General features: G+C 33.6%; 1 protein-coding gene across 37 annotated transcripts in view; it reads right to left on the reverse strand.

The window, feature by feature from the left end:
- SAMD4A (sterile alpha motif domain containing 4A) overlaps positions 1-14,173 on the reverse strand; it is a 353,526-nt gene that overhangs the window by 121,942 nt on the left and 217,411 nt on the right. For 2 of the 37 annotated variants that reach the window (XM_074290788.1, XM_074290787.1), the window contains one exon: positions 8,513-8,618. The exons of the other annotated variants lie outside the window; for them this stretch is intronic. In XM_074290788.1, the coding sequence (XP_074146889.1) occupies positions 8,513-8,522 (10 nt within the window). In that variant the 5' untranslated portion in view covers positions 8,523-8,618. The remainder of the gene's footprint in view (positions 1-8,512; positions 8,619-14,173) is intronic. 37 annotated transcript variants of the gene reach the window in all.

Genomic DNA, 14,173 nt, shown 5'->3' on the forward strand with positions numbered 1-14,173 from the left:
TAACTTTCTCTTAGAGAAATGCCACTGAATCATGTAATGCTAGTGCCTTCAAAAGATTCAATGAATAGCACATTCCTTAAAGGGCAAGGCAGAAGTGTATGCATGATAGACGTGAGCAGACTGCAACATATATCCAGTGAGGAGCTGTGAAGAACAGGTGTCATGTGGCCAAAAGTAGGAATGACAAGAATGTTCTACTTGGCACTCTTTATGAATGTCAACAACAAATGTGAAAGGTCCCCAAAATGGTGAACGTTCTCTGGGAAACTATTGGGAGGACATAAACAAAAATGAGTAGGCATGAAGAGGCTGTGACTTGCATTGTAGAGTTCCCAAATTGATAAGAAAACTTAATCATTTGAATATTTGAACTATAAAAACAGCGTGACCATGTTCTAAATGGTTTTATACAATTATGTCTTTAAAATTTTTGTCTCTTCCTGCCTATTTTTCATTGCTGCTACTGAGGTTTGGCACAATTCTCTAGTTTTGTATTCCTATTGGAATAAATTAAGATGGGCTTTAGGGAAAGTAAAGAAAAAGGGAATAAACTTTATCTAATGACAATTACATGGAATTCTTATGTCTTTTTAGGTTGCTTTCAATACTTGGTAAGAACTGGCACATAAAAGGAACCATATTAAGTACTGTAGGGAATACAAAGAGGATTAAAACAGATCTTGCTATCAAAAAATTTACAGTGAAGTAATTCAAATTTCTGGACTGTTTTATCTGACTTCCACTTATGTGAAGGAATTAGTTTTAATTTTTTTATTGTTATTGTTCAATCATATCTGAGTTTTTCTTGGCAAAGATACTGAAGGGGTTTTCCATTTCCTTATCTAGCTCATTTTACATATGCAGAAACTGAGGCAAACAGCATTAAGTGACTTGCTTAGGGTCATAGCTAATAGCTATCTGGGGCCAAATTTGAATTTAGGAAGAGGTGTTTTCTTGACTATGCCCAGTACTATATCCAGCAATGCATCTTCTTTTAAATTACTCCTAATTCCCACCTTTTATATCAATCAAGTTACAAATTTATCTTAAACTTGAGGGTTTTTGCCTTGTTTTTCTCTTCATTGATCACCACCTTCTTTTTACTAAAAATGATTAGCTTATCTAATATTTTTGTTGCTGTTGCCCTAAATGAGTGTCTTCCTTCTTAATTAAAATGTCATTTTATATATTTAATAACATTTCATCAGTTTATAAAATGTCTAGATCATCAGTTGTTGGGAATTGCTTAAAGTCCTTAATACAACTTAAGGGAGATCTAACAGTTTAACTGTCATTCTAGAGACTGTTAAGAGTTGATGGCTAAAGAGAGAAGTAAGACTTCCAAATAAAATTATTTTATCTCAACTTATGGAGAAGCATTCATTATATAGAATATTCCTTAAGAAATCAATCAATAAATTTATATAGTAATAATTACATGAAATTCTGTTATCTTTTTACATTGTTTTCAACATTAAGAATCTGGATATAAAAGGAACCATAATAATTACATGAAATTCTGATATCTTTTTCCATTGTTTTCAACATTAAGAACCTGGACATAAAAGGAATCATGCTAAACACTGTGGGGAATATAAAGAAATAAAACAAAGACTTTGCCATCAAGTAATTTGCATAAATTTATAAATCATACAAAATTTATGATCAATCCTAAATATTAATACACTGTTTCAGGACTTCAAGAACTCCTTGATTTTATTTGTAACCTCATTTTTACTTTCATATTGGTAATTGTGCACATTCATAGCTAAGTGAAAAAAAAAATGATGTGATACATGCAAGTTTGTGGAGTGGCTGATATCCTCCTAATAGACAGTTCACTGATCTTGTTCACCCTGTTCCCCTTGCAGTTGCTGCTTATTTTCATGACTTGCATTTTAAACCAAGTTTTATGTTGCATGTATGCCCCCCCAAAACATAGTACAAACCCTTAGAACTTTGAAGCTTTGTGCCAGAATGTGGCACAGAATTATGGGCCACAAATCAGAAAATTGAGGATTTATTATATTTGCAAAAGGACATAGAAGGTCACAGAATTGAGAAAAAATGTTTTGCAAGTTTCCAATTTTATTTTGTGTATTGAATTTTATGGGTTATTTCATGGTTACTGTTTTAAGAAAATTTCATATTATCAGAATTAATATTTTGTTATTAAAATTGCCTGCCAACAAGTGTATTTTCAGCAATTTTTATAAATAGGTTAGTTTTTGGTGGTTGTGAGAATCAAATCCTTCTATTTCTCATAGGTACAATATATAAATATTCACATTTTAAAATTTTTGTGCTAAGAACAATCTCCACCTATCAAATAACTTAAAGAATGGCTATATTAAGCACTTACTATGTGACAGGCATTATAAAAGTTAAGAGATTGGAAAGTTTTAACTGTTAACTTTGGAGACTTACATGCTATGGCTGTGGAGAAATGGAAAAGACAGAAGTAATTAATTTCCTATTAGGACTGAGTTTATATTGTAAATAAATAAATTGTAAAAAAATATAAGGGATTTCCAAGAGATTTTTGGCTGCTATCTAGAGATGCTTACTGGTGGGATTATGTTTTAGAAATGAAAAGTCAATGTAGAGGGAGTAAGATGTAGAAGTGATAGAAGTGACTATGGTCAGTGGAAGGTATTCAAGGTATGAAAAACAGTCCTACCATATGTCAATAGTATGCTGATAAAGCTTTTAGCAAGAAAAGGAAACATTACCCCAATGCGGTCATCCTCCATTACATGGATGATATTTTGGCTGGTCATCCACAACATGAGGATTTGGAGGAGATGTTACAAATGAGAGAAAGATAATTAAAACACTTAGGCACTTAGGTTTGATAATATCATCAGAAAAAATTCAAAGACAAGCCCTTTTAGTTATTTGGGTTTCAGCCAGAGGGTGTATATCAAAAACCACCTGAATTCTGGAGGTATACACATTAAATCAGGTCCAAAAATTGACTGGGGACATTCACCTGAGCTGATATACCAATACTCTAATATTTCCTTTACATAAAATGCTATAGGGCTATCCTTGGTTTAGATTCCAGCAGCATTTGGACTCCTGAAGCCTTTGACAACATAAAGCAGCTAACTCAAATAACAGCAAAAGCAAGCTTCAGTACACTTCAGAGAACTTCAGAAGAGTACTTCCAAAAAAAAAAAAAAAAAGATTACATGGCTCTGTTATTTTAGTGCCTGTACAACCCATAGAAGTTATACATCTAAACAGTGACATTTATGAAATTTATCTGCAAGACAAAAATGTTATTAGAACCATTAGAACCCAGACAGCTGAAATAGCAAGGAAAACACTGTTTAGAATTATCCAATTAACAGGAGAAATAGGAATTATATGGATTAACATAGACAAGAATAGGTTAGATTACTTAATAGATACTCAGGAAACCTGGACCATTTTGTTAGGGTTAGGAGAAGTAAGAACAGGAAAAATCCTCACCCAGTTGCCATTCTATGAACAGTAGCAATGGATATTTCCCACAAAAATAAAACCACATCTACTTAAAAACCCTAATGTGTTTACTGATGCCACCAAGCAAAATAAAGTGGCCATATATTCCTCACAATTGGGCATCTCTAATTCTAATTGGGCATCTAATAATCTCTAATCATAATACCTTATGCCTCTGCACAGCAAAATGAGTTGTTTGTCATTATACAAAAGCATTGAAAATAGACAAACCTGTCATTTCAGATAGCTGGGGTGATTCAGAGAATAGAGACAGCATATATAAAAGCTCAAACAGGACCTATCTTCTCATTGTTTTGGAAGGTCCAAGAGGTGATTTTAATGAGGGACCATCCTTTTTATATAATAATGCACAACTGCTCTCATATGGATGGGCTGGGATCTATATTTGAAGGGAACAAAATAGTAGATGGTCTACTTACACAATGTATTCTTCTCCGCCCTCTAGAACAAGCAATAAAAGCTTATGAACATTTGCATCTGTCTGTCAGATCTCTCCAAAGATTGTATGGGGTGTCCCGGCAAGAAGCAGCAAGCATAGTAAAAAGATATATAGCTTGTGTACCATATTCTCAAAGACCTGTAGGGCTGGGGACTAACCCCAGAGGTGACCAAATGATATATGGCAAATGGATGTTACACATATGGGAAAAACATGCATTCATGTTACGGTTCATATTTATTCAGGCTTTGTATCTGCATCTTCTCAACGAGGGGAAGCTGCTTCATATAAAATAAATCACTTATTTCACTGTTTTTGCCTCAATGGTATCCCACATACAATCAAAAACTAATAATGGACCCTCATATACCTCAAAAATATTAGAACAGTTCTTATACAAATTTTCTCTATACATCATATTTTGGGGATTTCTTACAACCCTACAGGACTAATCAGACCCTCAAGAGATTTATCAAAAAACAAAAAGAGGGAGATAGGGGTAGGTCACTCAGAAAGATATAGATAAAGCCATGTACACAATAAATTACTTAACATTTGAGTCAAATGAAGTCCAGCTATGAAATATTCTTTGGTGAACATAGAGAATCACTCAAAGATAATACCCCATCTTCATTAAGAAGGTCCCCAAGAATGAGACCATGGTAATGAAAAGGAGTCCTGAAGGATGAGAGGGACCCTATAGGGTTCTAATGTGGGGGCCAGGATATGCTTATATCTCTACAGGAGAAAACCTTCAGCAGTGGATTCCCACCAGACATCTCAAAATTGCCCATAAAGCGGAAGAGGAAAAGAAGGAAGAAGAGGTGACTATCTAAAAGGAAGAGAAGACGTGCCCCCAAGGCCACTAGTACATTATATCTATATCTATATCTATATGGATTTATATTACATACAATCAGGATTGGCAACAGAGGCCAAAAGGTGGGCTATCATGATAGACCCACCATGGCCTAGGATTGTCTCATGAGGGAATATATATGGATGTAGAAATGCATCCCAAATAAATCACCTTGAGAAATACAATGGAACTATGGCAAAAGTAAAGTACAACTTTGCAGGACTTGGGCTTCCTTTGTGCTAGTCATGAAGGAATAGTGCCTATTGTCCACAAGTGAAGAATATGTCTTTACAAATGCTAATTTTAGATATGGGGTTATCATGTGACACACAAACTGGGCATGCTAGGGACGCCCTGTCATAGCGGCATCCTCATTCATCCATACAGGAGGGTTGCAGTGGTGTGTCTACATAAAGGGGTCATCACATTGGCCCCTCGTATCTTTGTGCCCATATTTGTTTTATGATTGCCAAATTGTACATTACAATCATGGCATGAGGCTAAAAGGATGACTTATGACAATCTCCCAGTACCTGTTTGGGTACCTTAGAAAGGCAATGCCTGGAAAGGTTTATGGAAAGCACAAGCCTCCACTGGGACACATTCTTATTAATTTTTTTTAATTTAAAATTTTTTATTAATTTATAATTATAACATTTTTTGACAGTACATATGCATAGGTAATTTTTTACAACATTATCCCTTGTACTCCCTTCTGTTCCAAATTTTTCCCCTCCTTCCTTCTACCCCCTCCCCTAGATGGCAGGCATTGCCATACATATTAAATATGTTATAGTATATCCTAGGTACAATATATATGTGCAGAACCGATTTTTTTTTTTTTTTTTTTTTTTTTTTTTTTTTTTTTTTTTGTTGTTGTTGCAAAGGAAGAATTGGATTCAGAAAGTAAAAATAACCTGGGGAGAAAACAAAAAACGCTAACACTTTACACTCATTTCCATGGGACACATTCTTGTCACTCAAGAATTGGACCGCCAATTTGGCACATAGTAAAACATCTTGGACCCGGTTCTTGGACAAATGGCATGAGAATTGATTACCAGTTCTATACTAAAGCTTGTCTGAGAGAGAAATAAGCCTTCATGGGAGGAGACCTCTGTTACCAAACATACATTAGATTTTTACAATGTTACTTGTTGGAATTGTACAATCAGTAATTGCTTGGATACTGAATGGATACTGAAATTGAAAATCAGACTGTATTTGTGGTCACTGAAGCTCATGTATCAATATTTTCTGTTAAAAAGTGAAAAATGTTATCATATTAAGACTGATGTATGTTCAATACCATAATAGAAAAAGAGATGTATCAGCTATGTCATAGGTATCACTATGTTGGCTTCACTTATAGTTTCATCAGTTTCTCTTGCAATGTCCATATCTAATGTACATAATAGTATAGTACAAGCTAACTAGCTAGGAGTGTCTCAGTGGGTTTTGCCCTACAAGTTAAGATAGATGAACAATTGTATCAGATGATCTCAATTACAAAGTGACTACAGATATACAAAGGTTTGTGTAACCCTTTTGCTGTATAATCATACAGGACAAGATTATGATTGGGACAGTATTGAGAGGCATTTGAATGGTTTATTTCTCAATAATACAATTAAAGGTGGCATAGAAAGTTTATATAAATTAGCATCTGATACAGAGAAAGCTCATGAAGATTTGAATCCAGATAAAAGTGCTGAAAAAAATCATACATTGGTTTGTTAATATCTCTCCATGATGGTTAAAATTAGAATCATGGATTGCCCTGTGTGTTGTTATGTTGTTATTGCTTTGTTGTTGCCTGTAATAGTAGGATGCTTTTATAGATCTCTCTTCACCATCCTTTCAGAGATTACAACTCAAGAAAGGACTTTTTAGCTAAAAGATAAAAGGGAGCTATGGAACTCTACTGAGAGGGAGTACTGAGGCCACCTTGACCTTTGGTGCACAATAAGTTTTCTGCCACATTGCAGAAATGCCCTTGTTGAGCAAGGAGCCATGATTTGTGGTCATGGGAATGAGTGTGAGCTAACATATCTACCACAAAATATGGGAAATATATCTTGAAGGAAAACATTGTGAATATAATATTAGGATAGCAACCCCTAGAACAGCACCAAAAGAAAATCAAGACAAAAATGGCAATGGGCTAGTTGCTACATTCTCCGATTTATTTTCATTTTGCTGAAAGAGATGGTTTGTAATTTGTCAAATGAGAAAGGGAAAACCTTGATCAACAATTCTGCAAAGTATTTTTTTACATAAAAAAGCATTTATTATAAAGGAATCAGGGAATGTTTATAATTTACACTCTGTCTTAAGATTCACACTCTCATATATACTTCAGAAGTTCCATCCTGTTTATTTTGGACCTTTGGTTTAAGTTCATCTGTAGAAGGAATACTATAGGGAGGATGTTTTCAGGCTGATAATGCTACTTTTTAAAAATTACTGGCATTTACTCAAGATAAAGAGCATAGATTAGAGGTGAAAAGCCATTATATATATGTATCTTGAAAAACATTTTGCACATAGGCCTTCAAAAAAATATGTTGACTATTTACTGTTTTTTTTTTTCTTTTCCATTTTACAAATTTTGTTTTTTAGTGAATTAGTGTCTTTTTCATATCTCTTTTGTAGGGCATTACATGCTTTTTCCATTCTTTCTTGCAATGATCTCATTTCCCTATTTTCTACTCTCTAAAAATTTTTTTTAAAAGATAGTGACTTGCCCAGGGTCACACAGCTAGAAGTGTTGAAGTGTTAAATGTTTGAAACCAGATTTGAACTCAGATTCTCCCTGGCTTCAGGGATGGTGCTCTATCCACTGCACCACCTAGCTGCCCCTTCTAATCCTCTTTTAAGCTCCTTTATGGAATCTTCGAAAAAAACCTTGTGAAATGTCTTTCTTTGGGACTTCCTTTAGAGTTACTTTGCCTTTAGGAACCTCAGGATTTGAAGTCTGTTCTCCATAAAAGCTGTCTATGGTAAGAGTTCTTTTTGGTTTTTTTTATTCATTTTTAAAAATTTTATTCATTTTTTTTTAAAGGCTTGAGGTCTGTTCAATGCAAAGGAGAGACAGCTGCTTTAATTTGCCCTGGGGCAGTCCTGCTAATTGATTCCCAGTGCTGGGTAAAGGTGGCTAGGGTCCAGTGTTTTTCCGGGACTCATTGGTTTACAATTTGCTTTTTAAAAAAATGCAAATCTGCCAAACCATTTGGTTGCAACCAGGACAGAGTGGCCTAATAATAGGCTCACAGAAGATTCCCAGATGGTGGAAGCCACAAAGCTCCACACCTCTCTGCCCCAGCTTCCTGCCCCAGGCTCACTGTGCTGGGGTCTGGGCTTGGCAGACTGTCCCCCTGCCCATTTGAAACAGACCTGTTCTGAAGTTCTTCCAAAGTATCTTCTTCTAGAAATGTGTTGTACTCCAAATATTTGTGGATTCTTTGACTCCAAAACCACTTTCGAGGCTTAATCTGCTGTTGGTTTGAGAGAAGGTCAGAAGTAGTCACAGAGAGTTGTGTCTGTGGCTCTACCATCTTGGCTCCACCCCCAACTATTTACTGTTGACAAACCATTAACTCTAAACTTATTTTGGTACATGAGACTCTTTATAATCTGGCTCCAATCTTTCTTTTCAATCTTGTTTTAATGCTATTTTTGGTCTAGCAAAGTGGACTACTTACCATTCCCCATTCTTGTCCTGCCTTCTCTCAGCTATGAGCTTTTGTTTATGCAGTTTTCCATTCTTGGAAAAGATCCACCTCATACATCTCTTTCATGAAGGCTTTCCTGAAAGGAGGGATCTCTCAATTCACATTTCTCATATCTCCTCCTCTCCTGCATTTAAGTTACCTTTTGCTTTGTGCAACAGTTATTTGTGTGTCAAAATTCCCCTAATTAGACTCTAAATTTATTAAAAGGATGTTTTATCTCATTTAAAAAATAAACATGTTTAGCTTTTAGAAGGCACTTAACAAGTATTAAGCTGAAGCATCACAGATTCCTCTTCTTTCACGGATCCTATTAGCCAACAATCAGAAATTCCTTAATAGTTATCAGTAAACTGAGTCACTGATAATATATTGGGAGAAATGCTCAATAATACTAGAAAACATATATATATATATATATATATATATATATATATGTATGTATGTATGTATTTTTAAAGAAACCAAAGCAATTCAGCAATGCAACATAAAAGGAAAAATAGAAACATTCATATATTATGTGGAATTATGTAGAACTGTGGGAGCAATAGAAAGGCTAATAATTAAAATTAAAATTGACTCGCTCTCTTTTATTATTATTTCAGGGAAAATGTTAAGGACAAATCTGGAAGATCTAAGTAGTCCTGAAAGCTTAATGTCTCAATTCTAGATTTTTAGTCTCTATATCTTATCCAAAGACCTGGAAAACCATATTCATAACAGCTAGTTCCCAGAATATTATTATATATGGTTGTCATATTCCTTTCCATTCTAGATAAGGAAAATAGAACATGTTTCTGTGTGATAATATAAATAGTGATAGAGGGATTTATGGCAAAACCATGGGATAAAATCATATGTCTAAAAAGCTATAGATTAAATTTGAGAATATGGGGGTGGAGTGGAAGAGCTAAGAAGAAAAGCAAAGAAAGATTTATGGATATAACTTCATAAAAAATTTCCCCATTAAATATTAATTCCACAATGTACTGAAATAAAATAAAATTTATTGATGCAGGAGGAGCAGCACCTAAACTAAAATCTCTTATATTTTGACTTTTTGCAACTGGAGTTAACTCCAACTACAGGCACAACAGCCTTTAGTTCATATGACTTTCTTCACATTAACACTTAAAACATTTGAACTTAAAAAAATAAATTAGAATGGTTTTGACAGACTTTTTCATTGCTGTATTCATCTTTGGTTACATCTCGTTTATTTTCTCTTTTCAGTTTCATAATGCAAAACTAAGTGTTACATAGCAGGAAATTATTTTTATGTAACTCAACTTTTTTTATGGTCATTATTTATGTCATGTTAAACAAGATGACAATATACAGATATCAGTAAGATTTTACTCAAGGAAGATACAATAGTACTATAATACTATAGACATTTGATAACAGTTAAATATATGTTTGTGCCAAATCAGTAGAACTTGTGGGTTCCCCCCCCCCAATCCTATATGTTGGGTTAATTCTACCTTTATCTTCTCAAATTATACATTTTTGTTTCCTGGGAATAAAATGAATGGAAATTCTGCAAAACATAGAGTGAAGATAAGAAATGCTCACATGTTTGCATGAAAAGAAGAGACTTATGTTTTATGACTGAATAAAAAAAAAACAACTTAATCAAGAATTTGGGAGTAGCATTAAACTATTAAACTTTTAAAAAATCAAATTGTGTGTTTTCTCGGATGCAGTTATTCTATTTGATTGCTATAGGATAAAAGCAGTAGAATGGCCTAGGGAAAAAAAAAAAACAAAAAGAACAACTTTGCTTTGAGCCCCATTCTCCTATTGATTGAATGCCACCTCTGTCTACCCAGAACAGTATTTCGGGACAGCCCCCAATAATGTTTTATTTTACTTCCAACTTCATTATCTCTGTGTCTTTTCCTTCTTGCCAAGTATACTTGGCCTACTCCAACCAGACTTCTCTCATAAAAATGTAAATTTCCAAGCAAATTCAGGTATTATTGGTGGAGCTGTGAACTGGTCTAGCCATTCTGGGAAACAATTTGGAATTATGGTCCTCAAATTATTAAACATACCCTTTCGCCCAGGAACACTATAAGTAGGCTTATAGTAAAACAAGGTCAAAGAAAGAAGAAAATATCCATATGTATAAAAATATTGATAGCAGATTTTTTTGTCACTGTACCAAAAAAGTTGAAATTAAGGAGTTCCCTTCAACTGTGGAATGGCTATACAAAACTAAGAAACATGAATGAAATTGGATACTATTATGTTATAAAAATGATGAAAAGAATAATTTCAGAGAAACTTATAAGACTTCTGTGTACTAATGCAGAGTAAAGTAAGCTGTACCCAAATAACAACTTTGCAAAGACAAAAACTTTGAAAGAGTTAAAAAAAACTCATCATTGCAATGAAAAAACAATGATTTTAGGGAACTAATGCTGATATATGCTAGCTATTCCTAATAGAAAGATGATAAGACTCAAAGTGCAGGAGGAGACATATATTTTTGGATATGACCATTGTGGGAATTTGTTTTGCTGGATATTCTTATTTGGTATAAGGGTTTTTCCCCCATTGGGAAAAGTGGAACAGAAAAAAGATAAATGCTTAACAAAATAAAAATAAAAATTAATTTTAAAGGAAATTGTTAAATTTGAATATGCAGTTCTTGGAAATAAAATCAAAAACTGTCTTGCTTGCTTGCATTTCTATCCCAGAACTTAACACAGTGGTTTGCACATAGCAAATATACATTGTTGTTGACTAACCATTATAGCATTCAAAAAGTCATATATTTTTAAAAGATTAAGAGAAAGGCTGCAAATAATTTTATTATATGGTTCTGGCTATTCCATAACTTAGCTTCTTTTAAAAAAATTATTAAAGCTTTTTATTTACAAAACATATGCATGGGTAATTTTTCAGCACTGACCCCTGCAAAACTTTCTGTTCCAAATTTTTCCCTCCTTCCCTCTCCTTCCCTCCCCTAGACAGCAGGTAGTTTAATACATGTTAAATATGCTGAAATAAATGTTAAATCCATTATCTGTATATACATATTTATACAGTTATCTTGCGGCACAAGAAAAATCAGATCTAGAAAGAAAAAAAAAACCTGAGAAGGAAATAAAAATGCAAGCAAACAATAACAGGAAAGAGTGAAAATGCTATGTTGTGATCCACACTCAGTTCCCATAGTCTTCTCTCTGGATATACATGGCTCTCTTCATTACTGGAGAATTGGAACTGATTTGAATTAAGTCATTGTTGAAGAGAGCCCTATTCATCAGAATTGATCATCATATAATCTTGTTGAAGTGTATAATGATCTTGTGGTTCATTGATCATCATATAATCTTCTTGTTGAAGTGTATAATGATCTTGTGGTTCTGCTCATTTCACTTAGCATCAATTTATGTAAATTTCTCCAGATCTCTCTGAAATCATCCTGCTGGTCATTTCTTACAGAATAATAATATTCCAAGACATTAATATACCATAATTTATTCAGCTTTTCTGCAATTGATGGGCATTCATTTAGTTTCTAGTTTCTAGCCACTACAAAAAGGGCTGCCAGAAACATTTTTACACATGTGCATCCCTTTCTCTCCTTTAAGATCTCTTTGGGATATAAGCCTAGTAGAAACACTGCTGGGTCAAAGGGTATGCAGAGTTTGATAACTTTTTGACCATATTTCCAAATTGCTCTCCAGAATGGTTGGATCCATTCACAGTTCATCAACAATGTTATCAGTATTCCAGCTTTCCCACATCCTCTCCAACATTTGTCATTATCTTTTCCTGTTATCTTAGATAGTCTGTAAGTGTGTAGTAGTATGTCAGAATGATCTTAATTTGCATTTCTCTGATCAATAGTGATTTGAAGCACCTTTTCATATGACTAGAAATAATTTCAATTTTTTCATCTAAAAATTGTCTGTTCATATCCTTTGACCATTTATCAATTGGAGAATGGCTTGAATTCTTATAAATTTGAATCAATTCTCTATATATTTTAGAAATGAGGCCTTTATCAGATCCTTCAGATGTAAAAATGTTTTCCCAGTTTATTGCTTCCCTTTTAATCTTGTCTGCATTAGTTTTGTTTGTACAAAAACTTTTTAACTTAATCAAAATTATCTATTTTGTGATCAATAATGATCTATAGTTTTTCTTTGGTCACAAATTCCTTCCTCCTTCACAGATCTGAGAGGTAAACTTTCCTATGTTCTTCTAATTTGTTGATATCATTCTTTATATCTATATCACGAACCCATTACAACCTTATATGGTGTTAGTTGTGGGTTATTGCCTTGTTTCTGCCATACTAGTTTCCAATTTTCCCATCAGTTTTTGTCAAATAATGAATTCTTATCCCAAAAACTGGGGTCTTTGGGTTTGTCAAACACCAGATTACTATAGTTTTTGACTTTTCCACTGATCTATTTCTTAGTCTATTTAGTTTATTTCTTAGACAGTACCAAATGGTCTTGATGACTGCTACTTTATAATATAGTTTTAGATCTGGTACAGCTAGGCCACTTTCATTTGTTTTTTTGTGTTTGTTTGTTGTTTTCTTTAATTAATTCTCTTGAAATTCTTGACCTTTTGTTTTTCCAGATGAGTTTTGTTATTTTTTCTAGGTCAGTAAAATCGCATAACTTAGCTTCTTCATAAAAGAATAGATTCTTAGGATTATGGACACAAAAAAGTAGTTTGCTAATTAGAATTTTTTTCAGATTAATTAGAAGATTCAGATAAAAGATCAAATGCAATAATTCACATAAGATAACCACGATGACCATTTCAAAAAGACACAATCTGAGCATATGCTGCTAATTAGAGTTCTTTTGGGGTTTATATGAACACAATTTCTACATCATCTCTCTCTCCTAAAACACTTAAATTACCATAACTTGGCATAGAGGATCATGTGAAATGTGCATTGCAGATATAAAATGATAATAGATATTAGAATTTTTCATATTTTATCTTTCATTTAAACAGCAGTGCATTATAGTAGAATTAATGTATTGCTTGTCTTTTATTGATTATAGATTATAAATTCTATTAAAAAATTCCAAAACATATCATAAGTAAATGTTCCCAGAATATGCTGTTTCCTAGAGCAACTCCAATATAAGAAATATTGACAAAACAAAATTGGTTCTTTTTTTGATATTGCTTAAACATAGAAGCACCATTTTATCAATAGTAGTTCCTGTTTATATGGAAAGAGTTAGATTTCTTTTTTTCCCCCCAGATTAATTAGAAAATTCAGATAAAAGGTTTGAACAAGAGGAGGTGAGATCTCTCAAAATAGCTGTGAAAATCTAGTAAGGCTTCATCTACTCCTTCAGAGCTGGAGTAGGCCTGAAAGGCCTTGAGCACTGACTCAAGAGCATACCTAAGTTCCCTTCTTGCTATCCTCCCATGACATCATTTTCTCCTTACATCAAATATGGGTAATTATGTACTTACTGGCCAACTTCAATTTCTTGGGTAGTTCCCACATTTAGAATACAAGCCCCTCAGCCAATGAGGATGATGGTAGAGGATTATTTGCATTAAAAACTATTTAAAATGTAAAACCTGCAGAGACAGTCAAGATAGTGGAGAAGATATATGAGTCATTCTAAGCTCCTC

Source organism: Sminthopsis crassicaudata, chromosome 2 (assembly GCF_048593235.1).
Source record: "Sminthopsis crassicaudata isolate SCR6 chromosome 2, ASM4859323v1, whole genome shotgun sequence".
Lineage (NCBI taxonomy): Eukaryota > Metazoa > Chordata > Mammalia > Dasyuromorphia > Dasyuridae > Sminthopsis > Sminthopsis crassicaudata.